Here is a 27,860-nt window from a genome sequence, read left to right as displayed (position 1 = left end):
TTTAAAAAGTTTTATATTCATTTAGTTAAAAATGAAGTATTATTTATAAATTCAATGGTATTTCCAAATGGTCACATACGCACGCTGACGACTATCGACGAACCGATAGCATACACACCACGGCGATTAATCAATAGTGCAATGTTTACAAAATAATTCAGGTTGATGTTGCTCTGAAGGCGCGTTTAACTAGTTTTAATCATGTCTAGTCGTAGCTTTAGTGCAATAGTCCTGTTCCTTGGGGCGTTGGTGGCCGCCTGCGACGCTTCCAATGGGGACCGCACACAGTTTTTTCACAACTGTCGACAGAACTGCGAGCGAACAAACTGCTCAGCTGGTAAGGACAGCTCTTCTCTTTACTTGAAAATCCTTACAAGCACGCTTCCCTTGGCAGATGGGCTGGAGATCCAGGAGCAGGCTGTCAAGTTTTATCAACAGTCAGTGTTCGACCGGCTCTTCCAGTGGAGCTGCGCGGACGAGTGTCAGTATGGATGCATGTGGCGAACGGTGCTAGCCTTCTTCGAGCGCGGTTGGCCAATTCCGCAGTTCTACGGCAAGTGGCCCTTTCTTCGCCTGCTGGGCATGCAGGAGCCGGCCTCGGTTATCTTCTCCTGCCTTAATTTTGTTGTTCACCTGCGTATGTTGCGCAAGTTTCGTCGAGAAGTGCGTCCAGACAGTCCTTGCTATATGCTGACCCACATATTCGCAGTTGTAGGCCTTAATTTACATGAGGAGCACAAACGGACGTTTTACTAAGTTAATTTTTACTCTCCCAGACAAACCTCAACGGCTGGACCTGGTCCGCTATCTTTCACACAAGGGACTTTCCACTGACCGAGCTGCTGGACTACGCCTTTGCCTACTCCATCATCTTGTGCTCACTTTACAGTATGGTCATGCGGATGCTGCACCGCTACTCGCTGTTCCTGCGTGGTGTGATTTCACTGGCCTTCCTCTCCTATTACATCAACTACTTTGCCTATCTGAGCGTAGGGCGGTTTAATTATGCATTCAACATGATGGTAAACGTGGCCACTGGAGTAATAGCGGCAGTAGGATGGTTCGTTTGGTGTCACTTCGTGCGTACCCGAAGGCCCTACTTTAGAAGGATCCTGCGTTTCTATATTCTCATGGCGCTGGCCATGAGCCTTGAACTGCTTGACTTTCCGCCCATCCTCTGGATTCTAGATGCTCATGCTCTGTGGCACTTGGCAACAGTTCCTCTAGCATCCCTCTACTATGAGTGCGTAAAGACTGTACTTTTCCTCAATTTGGTTACATGTGTTTATATTTCAGCTTTATGATAGAGGACTGTCGAACCCTGCGAAAGGAGAAGGCTGCGGCGGGCGGCTATTCATTCTACAATTAGTATTATTTGACATTCTGAGCCCAGAACGTACAGAAAACTGTCTGGCGGCTTTACTGACTTATTTTTTATAGAATTTGTAACAAAGTGAAAACAAATGTTTAGCATTTTATTGAAAGTCAAAACGAAAGTCGCCTTTGACAGTAGGAAAACTAATAGCTTCGTTTAAAAAGACATAATAGAGACTTTATTACAACATTTATAACTCCTCGCTACATTTGCCCGCACTGCGAAATGGTCACTGGGAGTTTCGGCTTGTTATTGGGGCCCGTGGGCACGTTCTCGATCTTACGCATAATGAGCAGACCATCAAGGACGCGACCGAATACCACGTGTTTGCCGTCTAAAAAGTTGCACTTGGCGCAGGTGATAAAGAACTGGCAGCCGTTGGTCTCCTTGCCACTGTTTGCCATGGAAAGGAGTCCGGGCGAGTCGTGCTTCAGGGTGAAATTCTCGTCGCCGAATGTGTTGCCGTATATGCTGGTTACGCCGGTGCCGTCGCCCTGCACAAAATCGCCGCCTTGGATCATGAAGTCCTTGATCACTCGATGGAAACTGGCGCCTTTGTAGCCAATGGGAACGCCATCCGGTCGGTACTCGCCGGTGCAGAACTGTCGGAAGTTTTCCGCCGTGCGGGGCACTGTGTCCGCAAAGAGTTCGAATATCATTCGACCGATTTCCTGCAAATAAAAGGCGAAAGATCGAGGTTTATTTAATGATTATGATGGGATTGCTTTAACTTCACCGTTGTGCCTACGGCAATGTCGAAAAAAACGACCGGATTGTTGGAGTGTCTCAGTTGGGACTGTATTTGATTCCAGTTAGGCATTTTAAACTTTAATTATTTGTTTATACACTTTTATCAAGTAAGGACTAAGAAGTATTTCTAAGCCGGCAGATTTTTGTTTATGTTTTTACGATGGCTCGATGACGATTGGTCACAACACACGACAAATCGATAGAATAAAAAGCCAGCCATATCGATAGCACACGTGTGCCGAGTGTTTGTTTATATTTTTCTGTGCTTAAATTGACAAAACTATTTTTAAAATACTTATAAAGGTGAGTTTATATATGATTGGATTGGCAAAATTAATTGGTACAGTGCAGCATTGGTTTCCGCCAGAAAGTTATAATAATATTGTTGGACATTATTTGTCATTAAAAATATTTGTTTATTTACAATATATTGGCAAGTTACCATCCTGTTCAAGAACTCTAAAATATGCATACTTACTTACCATACATATGTCTTCGTCCGATCGGCAGGATTTTTCCCCTCATTAGGATAGGCGTATTTAAATAATACGATTTACATTTCCACGCCTAAAATCATTTATGAAACATAAACTGAATGAGACAAAAACAAAAAGATCGCATATTGAACATACATATATGCACATAGTTTGGCTGTATGTATGTATGCACATACATACATATGTACAAAAGTGGGTGATAGTAAAAACAAACTTATTTTAATATATACAGTTACGGTCAAAATAATAGTAGTACCGGTGAAGCAACACGTTATTTCTTATAATTTCTTCTATTCCTTAAAATACTTTTTAAAATTTTTTTACATAAGTAACTGTAATTCTCTATTCTCTTCGAATATAGACTTTTGTTCGGTTCTCTTCTTGTTTTACATTCTTTTTCGCCTTTAATTGCAAGGACTCACTAGTTTGACTCAGTCAAAATAATAGTGTCAGATAAATTGACAAGAATAATTAAATATAATCGCTTTTTAGCCATGTTATTGGTATTTTATAATACTCTTAGGTGTTTCTTAACAGTTCCCACCGTTATTAGACTCTTTATTAATATTAAGTATTAAGTCCAAGGGGCGTGGCAAACACTGTACTGCCGAGAGGCGGAAACTCCTTAAAAAACTGATTTCTACTGGACATAAGTCTATGTTGAAGAGCAAAATATAATCGGATGCTATTAGAAGCTATCACATATGAACCAGCTAATAATACTCGTGGTCGGGCCAAGTTAGGCCAAGTGACCAAAAAGTCACTTAGCAGGAGAGGCAAGAATCGAGCCTTTCGCGTCTCCTGTAGTACTAAAAAAAGTTTTAATCTTAATGTTAGTTTGGAAACAATAAGAAGACGCAACCTCATTAAAAACCTCATTTCAAGAAGTCCAAAAAAAGTGCCTTAAATGACCACTTTAATTGGCATTTGGAGAAGTGGAGGAATATTTTGTGGTCGGATGATTCCAAGATATTTTTGATTAGAGGCCATGGTAGGCTCTTTGCAGTTCGTTAGACGACCACCCTCATGTGCTTTTTCTCCGAAATGCACCTTAAGAACGGTTAAGCACGGTGGTTCATCGATAATGATTTGAGCGAGTTTTTCGTATTATGGAGTTGGACCCAGTGTATTGGGCCAAAAGCATTATGGACCATTATTTATATATCAAAATTTAAAAACGACATGATGCTCCCGAGGACATTCCACTTGCTTGAACGTTCCAACAGGACAATGAACCAAAGCATAAACCAAGTAAACTCGCCAAAGAGTGGTTCGCAGCCAATCAAGTTGATATCATGAAGTAGCCCGCACAGTCACCCGATCTCTATTCAATTGAGAATTTTTGGTGTGAATTAAAGAGCAATCTCAGAAATAAATCCGAGCAATAGCTTTGAACTCAGGGAAGCTGTACAAAGGTCTTGGAACTCTATTCCTGTGAAGAGATGCCAGAATTTGGTTGATTCCATGCATAAGCGCGTCCATTATGCAAACAAAAGGTATTTAATAAAATACTAAAATAAACATTAAATATAGCGGAATTACATAGAATTAATTATTTAAACATAAAATGATTTATTTGGCTGTGATGCTGTTTGAAAAAATGCACTACTATTATTTTGACCGATCAAATTTAGGTCCAATTTCACATTTTCATTTCTTTCTGAAAAGTTTTATGAATTATCCAAATTCAATTTTCATTATTATCACCTACTATGAGGTAAGTTTCATAAACAACAATTTTGTGAACACGTTTTGAAATGTGTTTTTTTTTAATTGTTTGAAAACCTCTATGGGCACTACTATTATTTTGACTGCAGCAGTACATATGTACATACATTTTACACACAGATTTAAAATAAACCAAGGATTGGAATAGGCTCTTTGGCACGGTTTCCTTAATTAGACTCTCTGGTGATCAATGATGAAATATGATAAACATTTCACACTGAGCAGAAGGTTTATTGACTGAAACAAATTTACGGGAGTATTGTACAGAAGTCGTACGTTCGAAAGGAAATCACGACCCACGATGTGCTTTGATAACCATAGTGCAGGGTAGATGTATGTGGGGTATGTATCTCGGGGATCTCTCCCATTGAGTTCATGTGGGTAAACCTGTAATAAAAATAACATGGTTTAAAAAACATAGGATTGTCATTATAAGACACGTGATACGTTTTCCGTTGGATAATGTTTGTATTTTTTTAATAGAAACTTGCATAAAAAATGCCGAGATAATGTTTATAAATAAGTGCTTTTGTTCATGATAGTAACTTAAGGTAGGTACAAGATATAAGCAGTTACAAAAGAGTCTATCCTTTAATTACATTATATTCAGCAACAACTAAGGACCTAAAAATACATAAATGGATGTTCTTAAATTCAAACTGAGCAATGTTAGTCGGTAGACGATTGGTTCATGCCTCATTTCAGCTCGACAATTAATACTAGGTAGAGGTAAATCCGCAAAATCCCTTTAGGGTCGACGCTCAGTTACTCGCCTCGTCCGTATCCACGTCGGATATATCTTTGAGTTTTACGTTGCCATTGCTGTTGTTCCTATCATTGTCATCCGCCGCCTTTTGGAAGTTCTCCTGAAGAGTTTTAGGATCCACGACCAGGATGGGTGTGCACCCATCCATTAAATGTTCGCTCTGGCTCTGGTACTGCTCCCGCGAGATGCTGCGCGTAAAGGAGAAGCGCAACGACTTTGTCCTGGTCAGCCTCTTTTTGATGGGTGGCTTGCCCGCCACTGGGGCCACTGGCTCTGAGCTCGTGCGCTCTGAGCCTTCCGGCGTTGTCGGCACGGAGCTGGACTCCAACTGGTGGTCCCGCAGTATTTCCTCGGCAAAGCACTTTATTTGGGTCCAAGCTTCCAGGATGTCCTTCTCAGTGGCGTGCTCATAGGTGACGCAGAAGCGGATAACGTAGCGGCCGTTGAACTTGGCCGGCGTCATGTGCATCTTGCCCGAGTGGTTGATCTGTGCGAGCAGCATGTGGTTGGGCTCGTCACCAGTTCTGTAGAGAAGATTGAGAGAACCATTAAAGCCCAGCATTCAGATATAGTCGAAGCAGAGCTTCTTTCTTCAGTTCGGTAGTAATTATTTTAATGGCTTAAAAACCTACCGCATTCTGAAGCAAACTAGGCCAAGGTGAACGTCGTTCCGGACCTCAAATCGTTCATCCTTGCGGACAAGCATCTCAAACTTCTTGGCCAACGCCATGTGATTTCGAATGTATTCCTGTAGGCCTCGAATGCCGTATGTCCGGAAGACGAACCACAGCTTGAGCGCCCGGAACCGGCGACTCAGGGGAATGCCGTAGTGGCGGTAGTCAACTCCGGTCAAGTGCTCGTGTCGTAGGTAGAGTGGATTCACGTTGAGCGCGCTCTTAAGGTTCATCACATCCCGCACCCACAGGGCAGAGGCATCGAAGTTCGTCAGCAGGAGCTTGTTGGGATTTGTGTTAAAGGAGTCGGCGTATTCGAGTCCGGCGGAAAAGACACGCATCTCGGGCAGAATGAAGGAGTTTCCCGCGTAGGCGCCGTCTACGTGCAGCCAAATGCTCGACACCTGGCGGCATACCTTTCCGATCTCCGTGATGTCGTCGAAAGCACAGCCGCCGGTGGTACCCACAGTGGCCACTACAAAGAAGGGTGTCAAACCGGCGTTCACATCGTTTTGAATTGCTTGGCGCAGTAGGTCAACGCGCATGCGTCCATGCTCGTCGGCATCGATGATCCGGAGCTTCACCAGGGCCATCTTGGTGGCCTTTTCCACGGAGGAGTGTGCCTCGCGGCTGGCGTAGGCGATCAGGCTGGGCAGGAAAACGCTGTCGTGAACGCTGGTCTGACCCTTTAGCTCGCTGATGGCTCGTGCGCGGGCTGCGATTAGAGAGACGAGAACGCACTCCGAGGCGGATCCCTGGAGGGCGCCGCCGCCTGTGCTGCCTGGAGCATCTGAAACGAAGGCCTTGGGCAAACCGAGGGCCTTGGCGTACCAGTTCATCACGATCGTCTCCAGCTCGGCAGCCGCCGGACAGCTGGCCCAGCTGAAGCCAATTGAGCCAATGGCACTGCTTAGCATGTCGCCTAGGACCGAGGGGAAAGAGTTGCCGGATGGGAAGTAGGCGAAGAACTTGGGGTGGTTCCAGTGCACCACGCCCGGCATTATCTTCTGCTCGAAGTCCTCGAGCACGTCCTTGAACGGCTCCGGCGACTGGGGAGCGTCGGCTGAAGATAGAGATAAACAGGCAGTCGGGGATTAGTGGGATGGGCCTTAAATATTTCGTTTATCACCCATAAATTTGGGGGGCCAGCAAAGGCAGTATTTATGGCGAGTCTGTTGTTTTTGGCAGTGAGTAGAAAGATCAACAAGTAAGTCTATACGCAAGGTGTGTGTTTGCGTATGCATAATTAATTGATTTGTTTAGTTGAACTCGGGATTGCGGCGTCCATTCGGGCGTAAATATTTAACTTAGCCAACTGCGCGGAATTCGACTGAAATTCGCCAGCGAAACCTACTCTCCAACCTGCCAGCCTCGGAGGTGGCCGGAGATCGAAGATCGGAGAGATGGCTGTCGAGTGTGCCCCAATTATGCCGGAACCCTCCCACGCACCTCATTGCGGGGCACTTGAGTCCGTGGGCTGGGGATTTTTGAATAGTTTACACTCGCACATTATTCACATGACTCTTCGGCAGCGAGGAAAACAATTAGTCAACATGATTTAACAAGTTTTTGAGTTGATTGTTGCTCTGGTCTTTCTTTGATTATTTTGCGCAAACGAAATATTTTCGGATTCATTGCTAATTTGTTTGGGCATAGTTAACAAATTAGTGTATACAATTTAGTGATAAATTGCTATAATTTAACTGTTTCGTTTTGGTTTTAAATAGAATTCGACAAAAACAATCATACGTAAAAAAATTCGGCTAAAAAAGCTAAAGTTTTTTCTAATGATAGCATATAGAGTATTCAACATGGGGTTTTTTTCCTGAATATACAGGGGACTTGGAAACTTTATGCAACGCCTGGGTGTAAATTCCAAAGCGAACGTCAGAACGACTTTTTAATATGTATTTTATTATTATTTATATATATATTATTATACTATTATTATTATTATATTATATTTATATAAAATATTATATATTATAAGTCATTTCTGGTTCGATCGCATATATGTCCAACCCTATTTATTTAAATTTGACACATAATAACTAAATAACTTCGACGTATATATCTCTAACTTTCGTCGGGTCTTTGATTTTTTCACACTTTTTCTTATTGCATGCTCACCTGGTAGCAGTTTTTTGAGGTAACCCGGATCCAAGGTGGGCGCCACATCACGCTCCTCTATGTTAGTGCCATATTGGCATATATAATCAATCACTTCCTTGCCGTATTTGCGAAACTCTTCCACATCCATTTTGACCAATTTACACTTTTCCCTTATCTTGCTCAAATAATGCAGTCTATTAAGAACTATTCCTTGGTGCTTGTATCTTTAGTGCTCGGGTCTAGCACTTGGGTCTAACACGGTACACAGTAGCTTGATCTCGATCACTTTCGAATCCCGGTTATCACGCACCGCACACTCGTTGCAGCTCAGCTTCCTTGACGCGAGTGTCTTGGCCACTGCGCTGCAATCGTTTTTATATGGCAACAGACCGATCTCCCGACCGCACGATCGGCTACTCTCGGCTACTCTCGGCCTCTCTCTGTGCTCGGATATATCCCCTTCTTACACCTGTGAGGTGTTCGTACTGACGTTGATTGTCTCGTGATCGCACTCAAATTACTGGCCGGAGATTCGGATCGGACTCCGTTTGGCTGGGAAACCCGCTTTGGTCATTATGGGCACATCTCTCGTTCTGCTCTCGCGTCGGGCGGAGCATTGTCTCGCTAGACGAAAAAGTCCCTGGGGATTGCTACTTTTGGCTTAATTATATTGTGAGTTCAATTTGAAGGGTGATTGAGTAACAAATGGTGGTTTTCTACGAATGTATGGTCAAATTATTAATTATAATTCCCAAAGTAGTTTGTTATTTAATATTCTGAGCATTATTTATTTATGAAAGTCATAAATAGTTATTATACCCGTTATACTCGTAGAGTAAAAGGGTATACTAGATTCGTTGAAAAGTCTGTCACATGCAGAAGGAAACGTTTCCGACCATATAAATATTCTTGATCAGGATCAATAGCCGAGTCGATCTGGCCATGTTCGGCTGTCCGTCCGTACGAACGTCGAGATCTTAGGAACTGTAAAAGCTAAACAAGTTGAGATTAGTCATGCAGATTCCAGAGCACATATACCGTGCGCTAGTTTCTTAAATCATGTCTCAAAACTGCCACACCCACACTTTTGAAAAAATTTTAAAATTTTTTGAATTTTTTTATTTCTTTTTTTTTTTTTTAAATTAAATGAAGTAATTTCTCCTTTACACTTCCACTAGCTGAGTAATGGGTATCTGCCAGTCGGGAAACTTCACTATAGCCATTCTATCTTGTTTTAATCTAGCATATATCAATATGTTCGAACTATGTGTATTTTTGAAAGCTAGTAATGCTAAGCTATATTGAAAAACTGAAATACTATCTCACACATTATTTTTATGACATTTAAATTGGCTTCGAATGTGAATATTCTGACACGCATGGCTCTTCGGGGAACTTTTGGGGGTTTTAGGGAATTTCCGAAATTTGCCGCAAATCCGGCACGTCCAAACAGAGTGCAAAGAGCCCGTGAAAGAGAACAAACTTGTTCCCCCTAATCTCTTGAGGAAATACCGAAACTTTCCGTGGCTTATGGCAGCTAGTGGGGAACCACTTCAAGTACAAAAAAAAAAAAAAAAAAAATGGCCAACAAGTGTCCAAACATTGACCAAATCCGTTAGCAGAAAGTCGGATGTACGAACGACCAACACTGCCAAAAGGCCGAACTGATGACGTAGCTGTGAAGAGTGCCCATTGTTTCATGGAATCTCCTGCTAGGTGAAATACAAAAACACTAATATCAAAATAAACAAACGTTGCCAGATGAAAATCACCGATTTGTTCAGGTTGCGAGGCGCGGGAACTTGGAAGATAATGGGTGTAGGTGGGCAGACACGAACGAATGAATGAACGAATGTTGTCAGAGTCAGCATGAGGTCCCCGCAATTCGGTTGGGTGCTAATTGCCGAGTGCTTATCTAACTCAGCCCTGTAATGATCTAACGCTAGCCATACTTACTTTCCAGTCCGTATGTTTAATGGTTCTGGGACCACAATCTACTCAAAAGGGTTAGATGTAACTTGGGAACACAGTTTAAATATCATATTATTATTATCGTAGGGAGTGCCTTTTCAATTAAATAATTACCAAAGACTTGGATCTATTAGGAACAACCAAATTACAATATATTCAATACCCCTCCAAGGCTAACTTCCTGCTATTATCTTGGACTTTCTGTTGGAAAATTGTCCCAATCCGACCACTGTAAAGGCTGAACCCATCTTTGAAAGCCATGGCTGACTCACTCGGCGCACGCGTCGCCGCCTTGAAGCGACGTTCGGTGGGTGCAGAGTCCGCAGCGAGAGATTCGGAGACCGCGGGACAGAGATCGCCTGAACACGGTGACTTCGCGTATTTCTCTGCTCCTCTTTCTGGGCCTGAGCTTCGCCTGAACTTTCATTCACAGGTCCAGACACCGCGGATGACGTCGTGCATCTAAATATAAATTCGTATTCAGTTTACGCGGTCACACTTCGAAATGCTCGAGGGCCGTTGCCATCATCCAACGAATCCATCCATCCGCCTTCTGATGCTGCTTCTGCTGAAACCCGGCTGTGTGTTTGGATGTGTGTTTGGAGCGCGGCTAACGCTTTTGTTGTCCAACCATTAATTATGGCAGTTGGCACAGTCGGCACTGCCAGACACCGATCGAAATTCCCATGATGCCGTGATACAGTCGAGCATCCCCAACTTCAACTGTATGAAATTTGGGAAGACCTCGGATATTGCAAGTTATTGGAATCATGTACGGTTCAAGGTGTTGGGGCCTAAGATATTGAACGTATTTTTAGTGGGGAAGATTGATTTAAAGACTCCATCTGTTCGAGGGCTGCCTGTAGATTTTGTCCAAAATTTGCATAACCTATGTTTTTTAATTTGATGGTGCGCGTGCTTGGCAATAGCTTACTGCATATGAAGATTTCGTTTATTTTTGACAATTTCGTTTGTTTTGGATTTTGCCAAATCATTCCTTAGGCATTTCATTCATTCTGGTGAGGCATACTAATTTATGGGTACGTGATTTATTTATTGGTTTATTTGGTTGGAGGTGTCAAAGATTGTGACAGATGATACTTTGAATTTTATTGGCGCCATTAGATTATGGTTAAGGTTATTTGGCGATTTAATTCAATGAACCGGTTTCCAAATTTAGATTTCGTGATTCTGTGTAAAAGAGTATAGCTATTCAGGGTACGTTTCATTTCAGTTCTCTTACATCTCTATAGCCTAACCTTATTTTTCATATATAACCATATAAAATATATTTTAGTAACAACTACTTATTTACGCACAATTGCTATGCGATTTGTTCTATGGTGAATTATTACACATTTGTCGTATTCCATAAGCATCCCTAAACAAATCAATTGGCACAGGTATGTCTTCGTGCTCAGCTCCGTGAATGTATTTCAAAAGGCCAATGCCAAGTCAAAACTCGGAGAAAAATCGACTGACTACCCATATAATGAGGTCGTGCAGAATTTGATAAAGAACTGGGAATTGCCAGTCGTCTATCTGAAAAAGCGAGGTTTTCTGCCCAGAAACTACGAGGATGCGTCAAGAATCAAGCCCAACCTGGATGCCCTCATGCAGCGAATAGAAAGAACCAAGCGGGATCACACAAAGGAGATCACCATGAAAGTAAGACCCACAGAAATGTCGAAATCTTTCCCAAGAAATCAACGGTGCTTTCTGTCCTCAACGGGATCCATGCTCTCCAATTTGGAGCAGTTGAAAGCCATTGAAGGCCAGGCAACGAAGTCCAAGTCCAACACCAAGCCAAGTGAGCAGGAGCAACAGCTGCTGGCCATGAAGCGGCGCTTGGAAGAGTTGCAGCAGGGTCTGCCAGGATACCCTAGGCAGATCAAACTAACTCAAAGAGACAAGGACCCAGTGAAGTCATCAAAAAGCTATGATCAAATATTGCAGCGAATGATTGAAAAGACGAGCCCCCACTACACACAGCACTCCAATTCGCATTTAGGAGCCCATCAAAATCAATTAGCCCCAGCTCCAGATGCAAACCAAAAATTTGTTAATGCGCAGATGGGTCCCAAAAAGGACACACCGCTGACTTTGGAGCCCATCGAGTTGAAAGCGTATAGAGCGCACAGTGCACTCCGAAATTTTTTGGATAAATCTGCAGTTGATCTGCCCATATCTAGAGCAGTGGAGACCCTGAAGATCACAGCAAAAATGGAGGCACCTAACTTAGAATCACAGTTGCGCGCGCCCACATTTTTAAATTGGGACATGAAAAAAGGGAGACTGGACCATTACTCAAGGGAGGACAAGGAGGCCTACTTGAACCAGTTGGTGAGAGTGTTCGGCCAAAATATGGATTTCAAGGAGCCCACTCATAAAGGAAATGAGCCGACTGGTTCCTAGAACCACCTTCCCCTTCCCACCAGCGTGCACAAAATGCTTTAAAACATATGAGCTCCGTCCAATGAGTCATAATCCATTTGGAGTCCATGTCCGTACACAGTAAATTTATATATAAATTTCTATTTCCGATTTCATGCCGATCAACAATGATACCACGTCATATCAATGGCATCAGCAAGATGATTTGGATTTCGTTGTTTACCTTGCGCAAGAATGCAAAGATATTTCTGTTTACCATTTGCTAATAGTTAAGCATTTTTTGCTATCAATGTCGATTCAATATAACTTTGCAGTGCAAAGTAGAGTATTTCAGCCTTTTAAGTTATTATTTTGAAATAATATTTATTGCAATTCATAAACAAGAAAGATGTTCGTTTGATATTTCCTCCGTTCTATATAGTTTCAATGTGGGAATTCAGAAGAAGCCTTTTACTGTCGCAACCCACCGCATTGTAGATTGGTTTAGAATTCAACTAGGCGCCTGACTTAAGGAAGCGCTAATACTGTACTATAGTGTTTCCATAAATTGAGTGAATATTATTAGTTGAGGTTGTCCCGCGTGGACGACGCCTTCCGCACCGCCATGGGTGATCGTCGTGGGCATCGCTGCTCCAGTTGCTGCTGCTGGACGTTCACGTAGTCCAACTCGTTTTCCGGAGAGGGGGAGGAGCCAGCTCCGGAGTTTCGACGCGACGACGATGGTCGTACGTTGGTGTCCAGGTGTCGGAAACTGCAAGGAAAGGATGTGGCTTTGAGTTGACACAAAATACTCGTTGAAATCGCCTGATTATTAAAACATCAGTTTGCATTTTTCTCCTCACTATTGGCCTTATAAAATAGTTTCCATAGAAATCATTAGGATTCACATTTTGAATGAAAGATCACTGAAACAAGACTCACCGCAACGAGACGTTGCTGCCCTTTTCCTCGTTGCTGCTGTTGAAGAGGAATGCCAGCGGCCAGGATATCCAAGAGTTGTGGTCCACCGAACTCTGGGTGCGGATAATGGGGGCACTGCCGCGGCTCACTACGGGTGAGGGCAGCTCCATGGATAGCTTGGGTGTGCCGGCCTTGTTGATAGCCGGGTTGTAGATCTTCGGATCGCTGACCATGCGCACGAAGAAGGAGCGCTTCTGAGCCAGCGTGTCCTGCTTCTTGCGGTTCATGATCTCCGACAGCTCATCGTGCTGCTCCTTCTCCAGCAACTCGTTGGCAAAGTCCACGATGATGTCCCAGGCGTAGTCAATGTCTTCCGCGGTCGCGTTCTGGGCCACGGCGCAGAACCTGATGATGTACCGATCGCCCACGCTGGCCGGAACCATGTGGAGCTTGCCGGACTCGTTGATTATGCTCAGCAGCTTCTCATTCAGCTTGTCGGAGCCCTTCAGGCGAAAGCAGACCAGGCCCAGCTAATAGAACCAAGAATGATTTATTTTGGTTCCACAAATCTGGCCAAATGATTAACCAAATTAACAATGAAAAATCAAAATAATTTAAAAATTCTAAAATAATGAAATGACTATGTCTAAAATGTACTTAAAACGCCATTTAAATCAAAAATGTATTTTATATTATTCAATTATCTGGCGAAAATGATGCAAGATACAAAGAAATTCTAACAATTTGCTAGCTTGATTTATTTGTACTCCTCAAAAGTGTAATTGGTTGGAAAACTACAACGTGACTATCTGCAGATCCGCTACCGAATCGATCCCCCAATTGACTTGGCCACGCTTACGCTGAGCAAGTTTGAACATTCATGTGTCAGTCGCTGACTCGATGAATCACTTGTGGCTGTCTCTAAATGATTTTCAATAGCAATTATGCCAAAACACTTCCATTGTCGGGGCGAAAAAGAAATCAATTTTGCGCCAGTTTCTTTGCGGAATTTGGCGTGTAGTTGCGCACGTTTGCTTCGTTGGCTTCGTTTGCACAGCGGTGTGAACAAGTTCACGTCTTTGCCTTAGCTACCAATCCGTTTCCCAACTATTTTTGGGACTTACATGGGCGCCCGGCCCTTGGTCCGCATAATAGACCCACACACCCACCCGCTGGCCTGGGGCAAATGAAAACCCCACACATTTCGTGGGGTGCACAAAAGAGCTTTGAACTCTGAGCATGATTAATTACCGAAAGAAGCCGAGTCGATTGAAAATGAAACTTTAAATATGTACATGCATATATGGAAACGAAACGAAAGCAAACGTATTTCACCTTGACTTGGTTACAGATCTCGAAGCGCTTATCTTTTAGCACGAGCTCTTCGAACCGCTTGGCCAGTTTGATATGGTGACGTATGTAGTGCTGCAGCCCGGAAATCCCATAAGATCGCAGCACGAACCTGAAATCATACAAGTCATTCAGAGGCACACACAGAATGGATAGGGGTAAATAATATTCCTGGTCCATTGGGTGGTCACGATTAGCAATAATCGTTTGTTTGGCGTTCTCATATTTTGGTGTGGACCCATCTCATCTGCGGGATAGATTCGGCACACACGGGGTATCGAAACCCTTGTTTTTACAACTAAATCGCAAGCAAATACACGAGGGCATCATTTGAGTAAACATGCCAACATACTTAACGCCACTCCAGGCCGATCCAAAAACAATTCAATTGTGGACAACAGTCAACAGACCCATTCGCACTTTGCTATCGAGGGCTTTCGGACCCCAAACGCTACATACCACAGCTTCAGCGAACGAAAACGCCGACTGAGTGGAACTCCCCAATGACGATAGTCGATGGCCGCATCCGAGTAGCCGTGCTTCAGGTACAGCGGATCCACCACCAGGGCTGAAGTCAGCCGGATGCGGTCCCGCACCCACAGCGTCGAGCAATCGAAGTTGGTCAGCAGCCATTTGTTGGGATTGGTGTTGAACGAGTCGGCGTACTCGATGCCCTGTGAATGGGATCGGGTCAGATTGGCCGTGCCAATTCCCAATTCCGAGGGAAAGCCACTCACCTTCAGGAGGGGCTTCAGTTCGGGGCAGATGAAGCTGTTGCCCGCGTAGGCGGCATCCACGTGCAACCAGACGCCCGGGAATCGCTGCAGCTGCTTGCCGATCTCCGGCAGATTGTCGAATGCACACGAGCCCGTGGTGCCCAGAGTGGTTGAGACGAAGAATGGCACCAGGCCCTGCAGCTCGTCCTCCTCCATGGCTTCGTAGATCGTCTGGCCGCGCAGGCTGGCGTCGTCGTCGGGCTCCAGGATGCGCAGTTTCACGAAGCAGATCATCGCCGCCTTCTCTACGCAGCTGTGCGCCTCCTTGGAGCAGTAGGCCATCAGCTTGGACAGCAGGTGACCCTCCTCCACGAACGGGTGCTGGGCCTTGAGCCTCTTGAGCGCCTGTGCCCTGGCAGCCAGCATCGTGACCAGCACACATTCCGACGCGGAAGTCTGGAGCCCAAAAATACCCATAGTTAGACACGGACGAGTAATCTTGTTATATTATATGACTATGGCGTTTATAATCTACGTCATCTGCGTGAATATATTACCTGGATGACTCCGCCTCCGGTGCTGCCCTCCTTGAGGGCCAGAAAGTGGTCCGGCAGACCGATGGCCTTGCCCAGCCAGTCGAGCACAATGGTCTCCAGCTCGGTGCAAGCGGGACTGGCGGCCCAGGAGAAGCCGATGCACCCGATCCCGTCGCCCAGCATGTCGCCCAGGATCGAGGGGAACGAGTTGCCCGCCGGAAAGTAGGCGTGGAAGCGCGGATGCTGCCAATGGGTCACGCCGGGCATGATCTTGTCCTCCACGTCCCTCATGATCTGGTCCCAGTCCTCCGGCTCCTGTGGTGCCTCAGCTGTGCGAAAAGGGTGGTGAGGGGGACTCTGGCCAGATTTTGGAGGCATGTTTGGGGCTTACGTGGCAACAGGTGCCGCAAATATCCCGGCTCCACGCTGGGCGTGACTCGGCGCTCGTTCAGCGTTTCCAGATAATTGCAGATGTACTCTACCATTTCCATACCACGTTTTCGAAATTCGGTGCTGTCCATCTTGGATGGGTTCTCCAAATCGCTTTCCTGAGTGTTTTCGAATTTTTCCGTTTCCGTTTACACCCACGCTTAGCTTTATTATGAAACGTTTAAAAATTGTTCAATGAATCAGCGTAGTACCAGCAAATATATTCAATTTTTGTTGTGTCCGCTTTTTCTAGATATTCCAATTGTTTTGTGTATACATACAAAGTTTTTCTCTATTTCTAGGCACAACTTGAACTAACACAAAACAGGAAGCTAGCTAAATTAAATATTTTTAAAAGAAGCTGTTCTTTACCGAGCTTTTTATAATAAGCACAACGAAACTATGACTTTGTTTTCATAATTTTTAATTAATTCGACGACGGTTTATATAGCAGCTATGTAATGGCTAAAAAAGTTTGGGCGTGACAGTTTTGGCCGGTTTGTGGGCGGTAGAGTGGACGTGGCAAAAATATTTCTTACGAATCGGTAGAAATTACTAGACTAATACAAAAAAGAAAAATATCGAAACATTTTTCAAAAGTGTGGGCGTGGCAAAGAGATTTTTGGCAAATCTGTAATAAATTGACAAAACTAACAAAAAAAATTAAAAAATTTCAAAACATTTTTCAGTAGTGGGCGTGACAGCTTTGGGCGGTTTGTGGGCGTGACAAAAAGTTTTTATGGCAATGCGATAGAAATTTACAAGACTTATAAAAAAATAAAAAATATCAAAACAATTTTTAAAAGTGGGAGCGTGGCAGTTTTTCGCTGTTTGTGGGCGCTAGAATGGGCGTGGCATATCAATAAACAAACTTTCGCGGTGTCTATCTCTCAACTTTCTAGCTTTTAGAGTTCCGAGATCTCGACGTTCACAGGACGGACATGGCCAGTTCGACTCGGCTATTGATCCTGATCAAGAATATATATACCTTTTATGGTGGGAAAGGCTTCCTTCTGCCTGTTACATACTTTTCAACGAATCTAGGATACCCTTTTATTCTACGAGTAACGGGTATACTAAGTTGTACAGAATGTAAGGATTTTGGTTCTTTATGTATTAACAAAACCATTTTTGACCGTTCATCGATAAGGCTTTCAGTTCCGCCAAATAAAAACCGTCCAGAAAAAAGTATTAAAAGAGCACAGCAAGTCAAACTTTAAAACTGAAGCTGTTTTAGTTTGTAGCATTTTTGCATTCTTTGTTAAAAATGGGCGGCTTCTGCATAAAACAAGTGACGGTCGTAACATCTATGATATCAAATTTTGTTACAAAATATCATGATGCATTTTACTAAATAAATACTAAAATAAACAAATACACTTTTAAACATTTTTTTGCCGTATGTGTTTGTAGGTATCCACTAAGTAATCCCCCACGCAGAGTTAGAAAATATTAAAAAGTGATTTTGCTTAGTAGAACGTAAAATGGTACGTAACAAATTGTAACAAATTAGAGTGGATTTGTTTGACCAATATATGATCAAAATATAATTATAAAAACTCTCGATAAATACCAACTTAAAAAAATACCAACAACTTTTATTCTTTGTAACATATTAGATTGGTTTTATTTTAACTAAAATATGAGCAAAATGTATTAATGAAAACTGTCGATAAAAGCCAATAAAAAATGCCTCATTTTTGATTTCTATTAGTCTTAAATGTTATACTTATACATAAAAAGCAGCCGTAACCATAAATTGAGTTTTGAATATGAATTCCATTAGGTAATTTAGTCTTCATGTTTATTATCAGTCGACTTGTTCTAAAAACTTAATTTCATAATGGGCTTTGCGTGCTTAAAAGTTGTATTTCCTTAATATTTCCTTTCCGTTTGCTCAAATAGACCGAGTAATTTGTTAATAACAAAAACTGGAGGAACTTCATTGCTTTTGAAAATTGTAGGAACAAAGAAAACTTGTCTTCTAGTTACATCTAGTTATACATTTTATTGGCATTTTATTTGGTTTCCATTGCTTATTTATAGGATCTAATTTATTTCGTCTGGAGCTTTATTGGTGGCTTTTTAAAACCACCGATTCAATTCTGCTTTGTAAACGTTACAATATATTTTGGATTTATTTATGCGAGATAGTGCGTTGTTCCCAAATTTTGCTCGCTTTAATCACATGTAGTTTGCATAAACAGAATTTTTGTTTGTAATTAAACTGAGGTTCCTTGGGCACGTTTAACGGCTATGTAAGTAAAGTATGCAATTTCCGAATGGTTTCACCAATTATCGAACTGACTTCCGGATCCGGGCACTTACTTGTGCTGAGCAAACTACGATGTTCCGAACGCGAGACCACGACCGTTGGTCCCGACTGGCGAAACCAAACTGATCCTTGCTCTGCGGTCTGCCCAACAGCTAAGCTCGGTCGTGGCCGCCGTGGCTGCTGCTTCTCCTTCGGCTGCCTTGGCATGTCTAATGAATGCGTACTTCGGTGGTCCGGAGCCGGGTTGAGGCGATGGTGAGGCTTGGTGGTGCTCGGTGCGATTGAAATGGCAAATAAATGGAATTTTTGCGACGCCTCATTCATAGCTGTGGGCTATCCGCATCCGTTGTGCGTGAAGATATGCAAGGAATAGGATGGGCGAGTGGAAAATTAAATAACCACCATGGCCCATGTGAGGTTGCACGGTGCGTATGCTTGATGTTGCGTATATCCGTGGAAAATTGAGTTTCGAACTAAATGATTTAATGATGAGCAACCTAATTTGCTCTTAAAGTGCAACTCAATTTCGGCATCGATGAGTTAATTTAAAGAACGTGTTGTCATAAACACACAACCAATTGCACTGACAGGACAGCTCCCACGTCTTCCCACTTGTTCTTGGCCGGGGTGCGAATCGTTTTATTAATAACTTCCGCGCCAAATTGAATTATTGTTCGGAACGTACTTGATGGGAATGGTGGCGATGCCAAATGATTATGACGATGGGAATGACGACAACGATGGCCCGGCAGAGCAGCGGCGGCAGGAGCGGAGTAGAAGGAATTTCAACGCATTCCTCTAGGAAAATTCCAGCCCGTTTTCCTTTCTCTACTCGGGCTCCTTGGATCCGGCTGCACTGGGGCATAGAATTGTCTGGGACACGTGGCACCATGTACTTGCCACCATCGTCCCACACAGCCATCCGAATGCTGCTCGTTTTTTTGTTGTTGGATGAAAGTTCATTAATAAACTTTCATTGCTGCTGTCGAATTCAGCTGCAGCAACCATCCCCGGGCACTGAAATCTTGTTCGGCCTCAGCTTCAACAAGTGGCATCATGCTCCTGCGGTTATCATCCCCCGCTGACCTCTTTTCCCGTTCGCCCCATCCCCATCCCCATACCCATCACCATCCCATTCCCATTCCCGTTGTCTAGTGGCCGACACCAGCAGGGCTTTATTTAATGGGAAAACGCTGCGAAAACGCTCATGCATTCGCGCTCGTTTAATTGCTGCAGAAATGGTTTTTTATTGACTTTTACTTGAACTCCTCTTCAAAATGAATTATGTCAAAGCGAAGACCGTCACGGCTTTCCCTGGGTGTGCCTTACTTCTTGGGATGATGTTTTCCGATTCACTTTTTCTCCTTATTACTAATTTAAAAACTTCGTTTTCTTCAATTAAGTTTTTTAATAGATTTTGTATGTGGTCAAATTTAAATTTATTTAAATAAATATCTTATGTCTCACAGAATCCTTACAATCGACTCTTAAGTTCACCCGACTTTCGAAATTTTTCTCGAGCCCCATGACGCTCCTAAAAGGTGTAGGTGACATCGCTGCTTACACAACTTGCAGAATGGTTCTTCCGTTCTGTCCCTGCTCTCTTGGCTCATAAACCAAGCAATTATTCAATCTCCACGGACTGCGATGGGGGCAATAGCTGCTCCGGACAGTTTACGACGAGTGGTTGGCTGTTAAGTTGGCTCTCGAGATTCTGGGCCTCCATCGTCTTTTTTCCGCCATTATAGGTTCAAGGTTGTAGCTGAAGGGCTTCGGCAAAATTATATTTCTGAAAGAGTGAAACAATCTTGTTTGCAGATTTTGTGGAGGGCCTCAAAATGATGCACTATCGCAAGGCCGAGAATGTGGAGCAGGAGCTGAGCAAGAGCGATCTGCCCTTCGAGGACTGCATGCCAAAGTCCCAAAGGGACTTTTTGTGGATGCATGTGAGTGCCACAAACCATTTTTCCAATCCATTTTTGAAACAATTCCATTTGCAAAGGTGAAAGGCGGTACCAAAGTGAGCAATGTGATTGAGTTTGCTCAGGCGGCGCTGAACAAGGGCGAACACAGATGCGTGGTGTGGAGCGGATCCGGCGGCGGAGTGGTGAAGACCATATCATGTGCCGAGGTCCTCAAACGGAGCCACCCCGTCTACCAGGTGACACGCATGGCGTACACCAGGTGAGTGTGCAATAAGCAGCAAATGTGCAATAACTACTATAGTGTACTACATAAAGCGTGGAGGAGCACTGGAAGCCGCAAACCGAAGGCCTCGAGGAGATTATAGTCACCCGCCAAATACCCACTCTGCACATCCTCATGAGTCTGGACGAGCTGCCGGACAGTATAGACGGGTAAGCTAAAACGGGATTACAAAAGCTTTGGTATTGTAAAAGCATATTTCGATTAGTTTACAAAAGCCGAGTACACCCACTGATTTTTGGGAAGGCACAGGAACACACCCACATCCGCGTCCCCAGCCCCGCCATCAGCAGCAACCACATCAACCAGGAGCTGCGGTTCGGCCGAACAAACGAAACAGATCCGGGCGCAATAAACCAGCCCAACAACACGGAAAACCTGACGCTGAAGATAATTTGCCCAACAGTTAGAGTCAAGGTTGAGATAAACCGGCCATGTGAAGATTCCTTTATTTACCCTTTGTAAGGATATACAAATAAAGCCTAATTTATCACAAAAGACCAGCGGTGTCATCGCAATTAGGGGCAATGAAAGATTAGCTCTCCGTAGATAAGCGCGGTCTTTGTATAATTCTTTTTTATGGAACTACTTAAATTTACAGTAGATGTTCTTCGGGTAACGACATTTAAACGAATTTGGGTATGGCGAATCCTTAAGTTAAAGGTGATCTATTCTAATTACCTACCTAGGACAATGAACAATACTTTGGGTGTTCCCTTATCTGTTGATAATGGCTGAGTGGGTGTTAGTGGATTGTCAAATACAAATGCAATACCGGGAAATTAAAAGATATCTGAATCCCCTAAGCCATCCATTAAATGTAGACAGTAAGTTCCGATGAGGAATAAATTGATTATTTGATGTTTTAGGTAAAAAAAAAAGACACCTATTCACAGCGTTTGAACCAAATTTAAATTAGAGCAACAAAACAGCGCGCTATAAAATACAAATTTTGTCTTATGTGAGTCCAAATAGTGTTCTTTATATGGGGAGAAAAATGTATACCAAATCAGCAGAGCAGTTCGCCAAAGGAACTTTTACTGTAATTCTGCTTTCATTGCTGTGCACACAAAGCACTTAGGAAAAGCTGCACAAATCTAATCTGGCGGCTTTCAATGGCGTTATCATCCCACGTATGTACAGGTGCCGGTTAGTATGAAAAATGATGTGCCTGCGACGAGTTCTGCGATCGGGTGCACTGCGTCAGCTTCGCTCGTTGAGTGGCAAGCCGCAAGGCGATGCCCTTCCCCAGAGCTGCGAAGTCCTCATAATCGGTGGCGGCGGCATGGGCGCCTCCTCCGCTTTCTGGCTCAAGTCCCGGGCGCTGCAGCTGGGCCGCAAGCTCAATGTGCTGGTGGTGGAGCGTGATGCTGGAGTAAGTACAAGGTGGCCTTACCTTACATATGCGGCGCAGAGTCCAAAATAAAGGGCTTTAAATATTTTACAGTTTTTGTTAAATTTGTATTAAATGTTGCGGTCTGGGAATCCAAAGTTGCTCAATTTAATATACCTATGTATTTAGTTTGCGCTGATCATAGAGATTAAGTATACCTATATTTCTGCATCTACGCATTGGGCTTCAGCTAAATACACTTATTTATGCATATGCACTTTAAACTCAACGCATTACTTTGATGAATCCCCAATATATTCTTAAATATTTACCTATTAAATAATTACCATTTCTATATGCTTCTCCAGTACACCAGCGCATCTACAGTTCTCTCTGTAGGCGGAGTTCGGCAGCAGTTCTCGCTGGCTGAGAACATAGAGATGTCGCTCTTCGGCTACAATTTCGTGGTCAACGGCAGTGAGCATCTGGGCGACGTGGATCTGTGCTACCAGCCGAACGGCTACCTGATCCTTGCCTCCGAGAAGGGAGCCCACATCCTGGCCCAGAACTCTAAGCTGCAGAACAAGTTAGGGGCCCGAAATGAGCTGCTTGGCCCGGAGGCACTGCGTCAGCGGTTTCCGTGGCTATCCACAGATGGCGTGGAGCTGGGATGCCACGGGATTGACAAGGAGGGATGGTTTGATCCGTGGGCCTTGCTCATGGGCTACAAGAAAAAGGCCCGTGCTCTGGGCGCGCATTTCGCGAACGGCTCGGTAGTGGGTTTTGAGTGGAACGATTCGGGCGCCCTTTCTGGAGCAGTGGTCGACGACGGAGATGGAGTGCAGCGCACGGTGAAGTTTGACACATGCGTCCTGGCGGCGGGAGCGTACTCGGGTCAGGTGGCGCGCCTGGCAGGGATTGGTGATAAGGGAGCGAAGGAGGCTTCACTAAGTGTACCCTTGCCGGTGGAGCCTCGGAAGCGATACGTCTATGTGGTAAGCACTCAAGGGCGGAATTGTCCTGGGCTAGCCACACCTCTGACCGTCGATCCGAATGGCACCTACTTTCGGCGTGACGGTCTTTGTGGTAACTTCCTGTGCGGCCGCAGTCCGAACGAAGACGAGGAACCCGAGTGCGAAACGCTGGACGTGGACCATGGGTACTTTGAATCGGATGTGTGGCCCACACTGGCTAACCGAGTGCCCGCCTTTGAGTCAGTGAAGATACAAAGCAGCTGGGCGGGCTTCTATGACCACAACACATTTGACGCAAACGGCATTATTGGCAGACATCCTCACTACAGCAACCTCTTCATTGCCACCGGTTTCAGTGGACACGGCATTCAGCAGACTCCCGCCGTGGGTCGCGCCATTTCCGAACTCATCTTGGACGGCAAGTTTACCACACTGGATTTGTCGCGCCTTGGCTTCGAACGACTTGTGAACCAACAGCCTATGCACGAAATGAATATCGTTTGACAAATATATCATATGAGGGTCGTACTTGCCTTTGATGTGTTTATATATGTACTTCTTTTATTGCAATTTCTGTTGTGTATATAGTTTTTTGTATAGTAAAGTTCACGTTTTAGTCACGTACAGATGTGTTGGTGTTTTGGCTGCCAGTAGTCAAAGGAATTTAGTTAAATTTACGGGGATTCGACGTAGAATCAGTCACAAGAAGGTCGTGTGCCTACATATAATTTATTTAAATAAGGAGTTAAACATAATCGTAATATAACTTGCGAAATAATTGCTGACTTAGGATCAGATGGGGTGAGCGGGTTAAGGGGGCCTGCATAAATCTGGAACTGCCCTTGTTACTTAGTTATCGTTATGTAGCTCTATGTGTATCTGACATCTAAACTACATACAAGATCTGCATTAGAGTCGGGTTCGCGTGGAATTCTGTCCCTGTCAGGGTGAGCTAACCCAACTTGCAAGCTATTGGTAAATATAAATAGATGTATGTTGAATGAGTGTTCCATATTCGGGCTCCTAAGCCTCGCTTTCGCCAGGGGCTGCATTTTCACCCACGTTGATGGGCACGATCAGATTCTCCTTAGACATCAGATTATATTTTGTGACGAAATGCGTAAAACGGTGGCATAGATAGGTCTCCGCCTCGAATTCGTCGAAAATGCGACGATGGTGAAAGTAGGCGTGCGAGAAGATGCGATACACTCGCCGGCACACTGAACCCAGCTTGGTCACCGACGACTCCTTGATGGACACCCTAGGGGAGACACTTTCCTCATTATGTGGCTAGTTCCACCGTGTCGGGAAGCCTGCATACCTGCTCGGGAAGTACTTGTTGCTGTTTAGCAGACAGGCGGCACCATCCAGCGTGTGACGAGTATAGTCAATGGCCGGACACTCCTTGGGCGTCTTGTGGGCGGCGCACAGGAATATCCACTGGTCAGTGGCGGTCATCTGGGTGCACGTCGACGGCGAGCACTCCTTCTGCAGCCGCACTGCCAGGCCGTTCAGCTCCATGCAGAATTGGCGCAGGTGCTCGTATTTCCACACGCCCTCATCCTGCGCCTCGGGCATGGTCAGGATGAGTTCCACGTTGCTCGGATCGCGCTTAATCAGCTGCTGTATGTACTGCTGCACCGCCAGCGTGCTATCCATCTCCTCCAGGGGTTCGTCGGGCCAGCGACAGAAGTCCTGAAAGGCGAAACCGAAAACGGGTCAGAGGGCCGGGATCATATTTTGGACGCCCAGTCATCACTCACCTTGGATTTTGTGCCTGGCCGGTTCCTACGCAATATGGTCGAGCCGTCAGCCATCTTCATGTTTCACCCGCTCGAAGAAGCGATGATCCACAACGTCTGTGCCTACGCCTTGATGAGAAAATCGCTGGCAGAGCCTGAATGGAGCCTGGTCCCTGCGCCACTGGTGTCTCCCGATGTGGAGTCCCTGCACTGTAGTAAGCTAACTGAACTCTACAGGCGCTGGCACATCGCTCGGCAATTGAGTGGCGTTTATCCTCCAAAACACTTTGCTTTGTGCGAGAAAATTTCTGACAAATTCTACATACATACATATGCCTATCGATTGGGCAGCGGTAGCGCGCATCGTTATCGATAGGGCGACCTCTCGGTATTTCCGCCAGCCCTGGCCGCGAACTGGCCACACTGTCGGCAGCCAGTCATCATAAATACGAACAGATTGGAAAACTTACAAGAATTGCGTATTATCTGTGGCATTACGAGATCGTACTTTCTAAAAACTAACTTAGCGTAACCCCCTCAGCTGCAATCATGTCCTACGCGTACTTGTTCAAATACATCATTATCGGAGACACAGGTGAGTGGAAACTGCGACTCCCTGCTGCACTGAATGGCCAGTGAAATGTTGGCTATTGTCAGGGAAACAATCTGTAATTGCAAACAAAACGACAAGACAAAGGGCATCGCAAGCGTAGGGGTCGTACCGAAATGGGGGCTCCAGGTGGCATCAAGTGAAGAACTGATGCCAATATATCAGAAATACATCGGCAGGAAAATATTCCTGGAGTCGGTGGGCCGAAGGAAAAATCAATAAAACCATAACAACGCATACAGGCGTTTGCTGCTCTTAGAGTTAAAGGGGAGCGGGGAGCAGCCCACACAAACCCTGCAGCTGAGTCACCCAACCACCCCCAGTAATTGAGGGATTCCGCCCCAAATAGCCACGGGCTTATCAGCACTCTGCCTTTCGGGATGGCCAACAGCTGTTGGCATTTTCCAGCCTTATCCACTTTCCCCTGACTGCCCACTAACTCTTTCCCGTTTCCGCAGGCGTGGGCAAGTCCTGTCTGCTGCTCCAGTTCACGGACAAGCGATTCCAGCCGGTGCACGACCTGACCATTGGCGTGGAGTTCGGAGCACGCATGATCACCATCGACGGCAAGCAGATCAAGCTGCAAATCTGGGACACGGCTGGTCAGGAGGCTTTCAGGTACGCACTTACGTCCATATATAATACTATAATTTATAATTTAGATTATTATAATTTATAATACCCAAGAAGTAAAAAGTGAAATCTCAGATTACTCCCATAATCATACACAAACTGCTTTCGAAATGAACTTATTTTTGGAAATGTGTCCAGGTCGAAACAAACATTCTCGTTCTTATATTTTATATAATTATTTAAATAAAAGTTTAATGCTTACTTAATAATTCAAAATAATTTGGTTAGTGTTCATTTATATACATAGATCCCTCGGGTAAAGGGTTTACAAAAATAAAAAAAGATGTTTTTTGTTTTGAGTTTTAGCATTAAAATTCGGTTATTTTTATTTTCTGTAGTATAAACTTCTCACACTTTACTAAAAATTAAATGCAAACAGAAATAAAAGAGCATTGAATATTATAAGCACTAACATTTATATAACTGCATTGTGACGCACTATATATTTTTGGATAGATCTATCACACGCTCTTATTACCGCGGAGCTGCTGGCGCCTTGCTGGTTTACGACATTACGCGTCGGGAGACCTTCAACCACCTGACCACCTGGCTAGAGGATGCGCGTCAGCACTCAAACTCGAACATGGTCATCATGCTGATAGGCAACAAGAGCGACTTGGATTCGCGGCGTGAGGTCAAGAAAGAGGAGGGAGAGGCCTTCGCCCGCGAGCACGGACTGGTCTTTATGGAGACTTCAGCGCGCACAGCGGCCAACGTAGAGGAGGCGTTCATAAATACGGCCAAGGAGATTTACGAGAAGATCCAGGAAGGTGTCTTCGACATCAACAATGAGGTAAGAAAAGGGACATTTGGACTTCTTGTAACTACAGTTTTTGATCTCGATACTAGGCAAACGGCATTAAGATCGGCCAACAGCACTCGCCCACAAACCCGTCGCTGCCAGGAGCCGGAGGAGCTGCTGGAGCAGCAAACAGTGGCTGCTGCTAGGAGTAAACAGCAGATGCCCGATTGCAATTCTGGGATAGGCGCAGCCGCTTCTGTAAAAGCTATTTTAGTGACTAACTAATAGAAGGTAGTTAAAGGAACCGATTTCTTGTTTTCTATCTCAACCGTAACTAACCACGTAAACATAGCTACCACTAAACTAGCAATTGAACACTAAGCTAAATGTTATAACCATTAAGATCAGACAGTTGCAAGAAACACATCTCCTTGTTCAGCTACATTTTAATTACCCAAAGGAAACCAAAACGAAGAAGAAACCAGAAATAAACCTAAACCAACAACATATGTGTATGTGAATGTCGTGCGTGATTTCCAAATTTTATAAAGTTTATTAAAACATTTTTAAATGTTTTATGCATGTATTTTGTGTATATTGAAGTTAGTTTGGTAGTTACTTCGTGTAAAACCGATAGTTATACATTGGGATTTTGACAAAATGATGTGTAATATATAAACAAAAATGAAACTGTGTGAATTTTCATTGTGATTCGATTTCAGTGAGGTTCAGCCCCACAACGCTGCGCCACGCCCCTTTTTGCAATGGGTATCTGCTCCGCTTCTCTAGACATACATTCATACATACATAATTAAATATATTAATGTGTTTACGTTTCCTTCTCAACGCATTTGCCTTCTCTATTTTGTTGTGCAATCCGCTTTAGTCTTTATACATACACTAGAAAACAAAAAGTACATTAACAAAATATACAAAACGTGTGAGCCGAAATGGGGTATATAATTTACACAATCAACACGCATTAACAGTGGTAACACGAAATGCTGCGATTCAATGATCAATTTAGTATTTTACGAAGTTTATATTTAATTAACGGCAATTGCTGAGACAAAACGAAAGATACAACTGTAAAAGTAAATCAAATTATTTATAATATTTGTATTTGCCCAACACCATGCGGAATAATA

At 44.1% G+C, this 27,860-nt stretch overlaps 9 protein-coding genes across 11 annotated transcripts; 5 read left to right on the top strand and 4 right to left on the bottom strand.

Annotated features, from left to right (window-relative positions):
• The first annotated feature begins 45 nt into the window (after positions 1-45).
• LOC6541330 (post-GPI attachment to proteins factor 3) lies at positions 46-1,566 on the top strand. The gene is made up of 4 exons (XM_026978302.1): positions 46-337; positions 395-711; positions 777-1,243; positions 1,297-1,566. The coding sequence occupies exons 1-4, from the start codon at positions 202-204 to the stop codon at positions 1,367-1,369; spliced, it is 993 nt and encodes a 330-aa protein (XP_026834103.1). The 5' UTR covers positions 46-201; the 3' UTR covers positions 1,370-1,566.
• On the bottom strand, positions 1,527-2,752 carry LOC6541471 (peptidyl-prolyl cis-trans isomerase H). Of its 2 annotated transcripts, none has more exons than XM_026978304.1 (2): positions 2,608-2,752; positions 1,527-2,046 (listed from the first exon to the last, which is right to left on the bottom strand). In XM_026978304.1, the coding sequence occupies exons 1-2, from the start codon at positions 2,608-2,610 to the stop codon at positions 1,579-1,581; spliced, it is 471 nt and encodes a 156-aa protein (XP_026834105.1). In that variant the 5' UTR covers positions 2,611-2,752; the 3' UTR covers positions 1,527-1,578. The 2 variants fall into 2 exon arrangements, with proteins under 2 accessions (XP_026834105.1, XP_001970746.1); XM_001970710.3 differs by lacking the exon at positions 2,608-2,752 and adding an exon at positions 2,112-2,524.
• Positions 2,308-21,172, top strand: LOC6541125 (ribonuclease P protein subunit p25-like protein). The gene is made up of 5 exons (XM_026978303.1): positions 2,308-2,428; positions 20,292-20,419; positions 20,476-20,657; positions 20,714-20,830; positions 20,887-21,172. The coding sequence occupies exons 2-5, from the start codon at positions 20,312-20,314 to the stop codon at positions 21,086-21,088; spliced, it is 609 nt and encodes a 202-aa protein (XP_026834104.1). The 5' UTR covers positions 2,308-2,428; positions 20,292-20,311; the 3' UTR covers positions 21,089-21,172.
• Positions 4,858-8,350, bottom strand: LOC6541166 (aromatic-L-amino-acid decarboxylase). Its single transcript, XM_001970709.3, has 3 exons — positions 7,921-8,350; positions 5,749-6,853; positions 4,858-5,640 (listed from the first exon to the last, which is right to left on the bottom strand). The coding sequence occupies exons 1-3, from the start codon at positions 8,048-8,050 to the stop codon at positions 5,112-5,114; spliced, it is 1,764 nt and encodes a 587-aa protein (XP_001970745.1). The 5' UTR covers positions 8,051-8,350; the 3' UTR covers positions 4,858-5,111.
• LOC6541650 lies at positions 11,200-12,325 on the top strand. The gene is made up of 2 exons (XM_001970708.3): positions 11,200-11,216; positions 11,277-12,325. Exons 1-2 carry the CDS (start codon positions 11,200-11,202, stop codon positions 12,286-12,288), a joined length of 1,029 nt encoding a protein of 342 aa, XP_001970744.1. The 3' UTR covers positions 12,289-12,325.
• LOC6541418 (tyrosine decarboxylase) lies at positions 12,599-18,678 on the bottom strand. The gene is made up of 8 exons (XM_001970707.3): positions 18,527-18,678; positions 16,161-16,363; positions 15,791-16,098; positions 15,255-15,689; positions 14,977-15,191; positions 14,503-14,629; positions 13,189-13,697; positions 12,599-13,018 (listed from the first exon to the last, which is right to left on the bottom strand). Exons 2-8 carry the CDS (start codon positions 16,288-16,290, stop codon positions 12,829-12,831), a joined length of 1,914 nt encoding a protein of 637 aa, XP_001970743.1. The 5' UTR covers positions 16,291-16,363; positions 18,527-18,678; the 3' UTR covers positions 12,599-12,828.
• A 658-nt stretch (positions 21,173-21,830) lies between the features above and the next one.
• Positions 21,831-23,540, top strand: LOC6540981 (FAD-dependent oxidoreductase domain-containing protein 1). The gene is made up of 2 exons (XM_001970705.3): positions 21,831-22,053; positions 22,380-23,540. Exons 1-2 carry the CDS (start codon positions 21,841-21,843, stop codon positions 23,487-23,489), a joined length of 1,323 nt encoding a protein of 440 aa, XP_001970741.1. The 5' UTR covers positions 21,831-21,840; the 3' UTR covers positions 23,490-23,540.
• On the bottom strand, positions 23,520-25,099 carry LOC6541489 (MOB kinase activator-like 4). Its single transcript, XM_001970704.3, has 3 exons — positions 24,749-25,099; positions 24,307-24,680; positions 23,520-24,246 (listed from the first exon to the last, which is right to left on the bottom strand). Exons 1-3 carry the CDS (start codon positions 24,806-24,808, stop codon positions 24,009-24,011), a joined length of 672 nt encoding a protein of 223 aa, XP_001970740.1. The 5' UTR covers positions 24,809-25,099; the 3' UTR covers positions 23,520-24,008.
• A 12-nt stretch (positions 25,100-25,111) lies between these two features.
• LOC6541464 (ras-related protein Rab-2A) lies at positions 25,112-27,407 on the top strand. Of its 2 annotated transcripts, none has more exons than XM_001970703.3 (4): positions 25,112-25,322; positions 25,796-25,955; positions 26,427-26,763; positions 26,820-27,407. In XM_001970703.3, the coding sequence occupies exons 1-4, from the start codon at positions 25,277-25,279 to the stop codon at positions 26,916-26,918; spliced, it is 642 nt and encodes a 213-aa protein (XP_001970739.1). In that variant the 5' UTR covers positions 25,112-25,276; the 3' UTR covers positions 26,919-27,407. The 2 variants fall into 2 exon arrangements, with proteins under 2 accessions (XP_001970739.1, XP_026835128.1); XM_026979327.1 differs by having other exon boundaries at positions 25,316-25,395.
• Positions 27,408-27,860: the final 453 nt, after the last annotated feature.

This window comes from Drosophila erecta, unplaced genomic scaffold (genome assembly GCF_003286155.1).
Source record: "Drosophila erecta strain 14021-0224.00,06,07 unplaced genomic scaffold, DereRS2 tig00000055-arrow-pilon, whole genome shotgun sequence".
Lineage (NCBI taxonomy): Eukaryota > Metazoa > Arthropoda > Insecta > Diptera > Drosophilidae > Drosophila > Drosophila erecta.
Note: the sequence above shows the minus strand (reverse complement) of the source record. Positions and strands in the feature narration are given on the sequence as shown.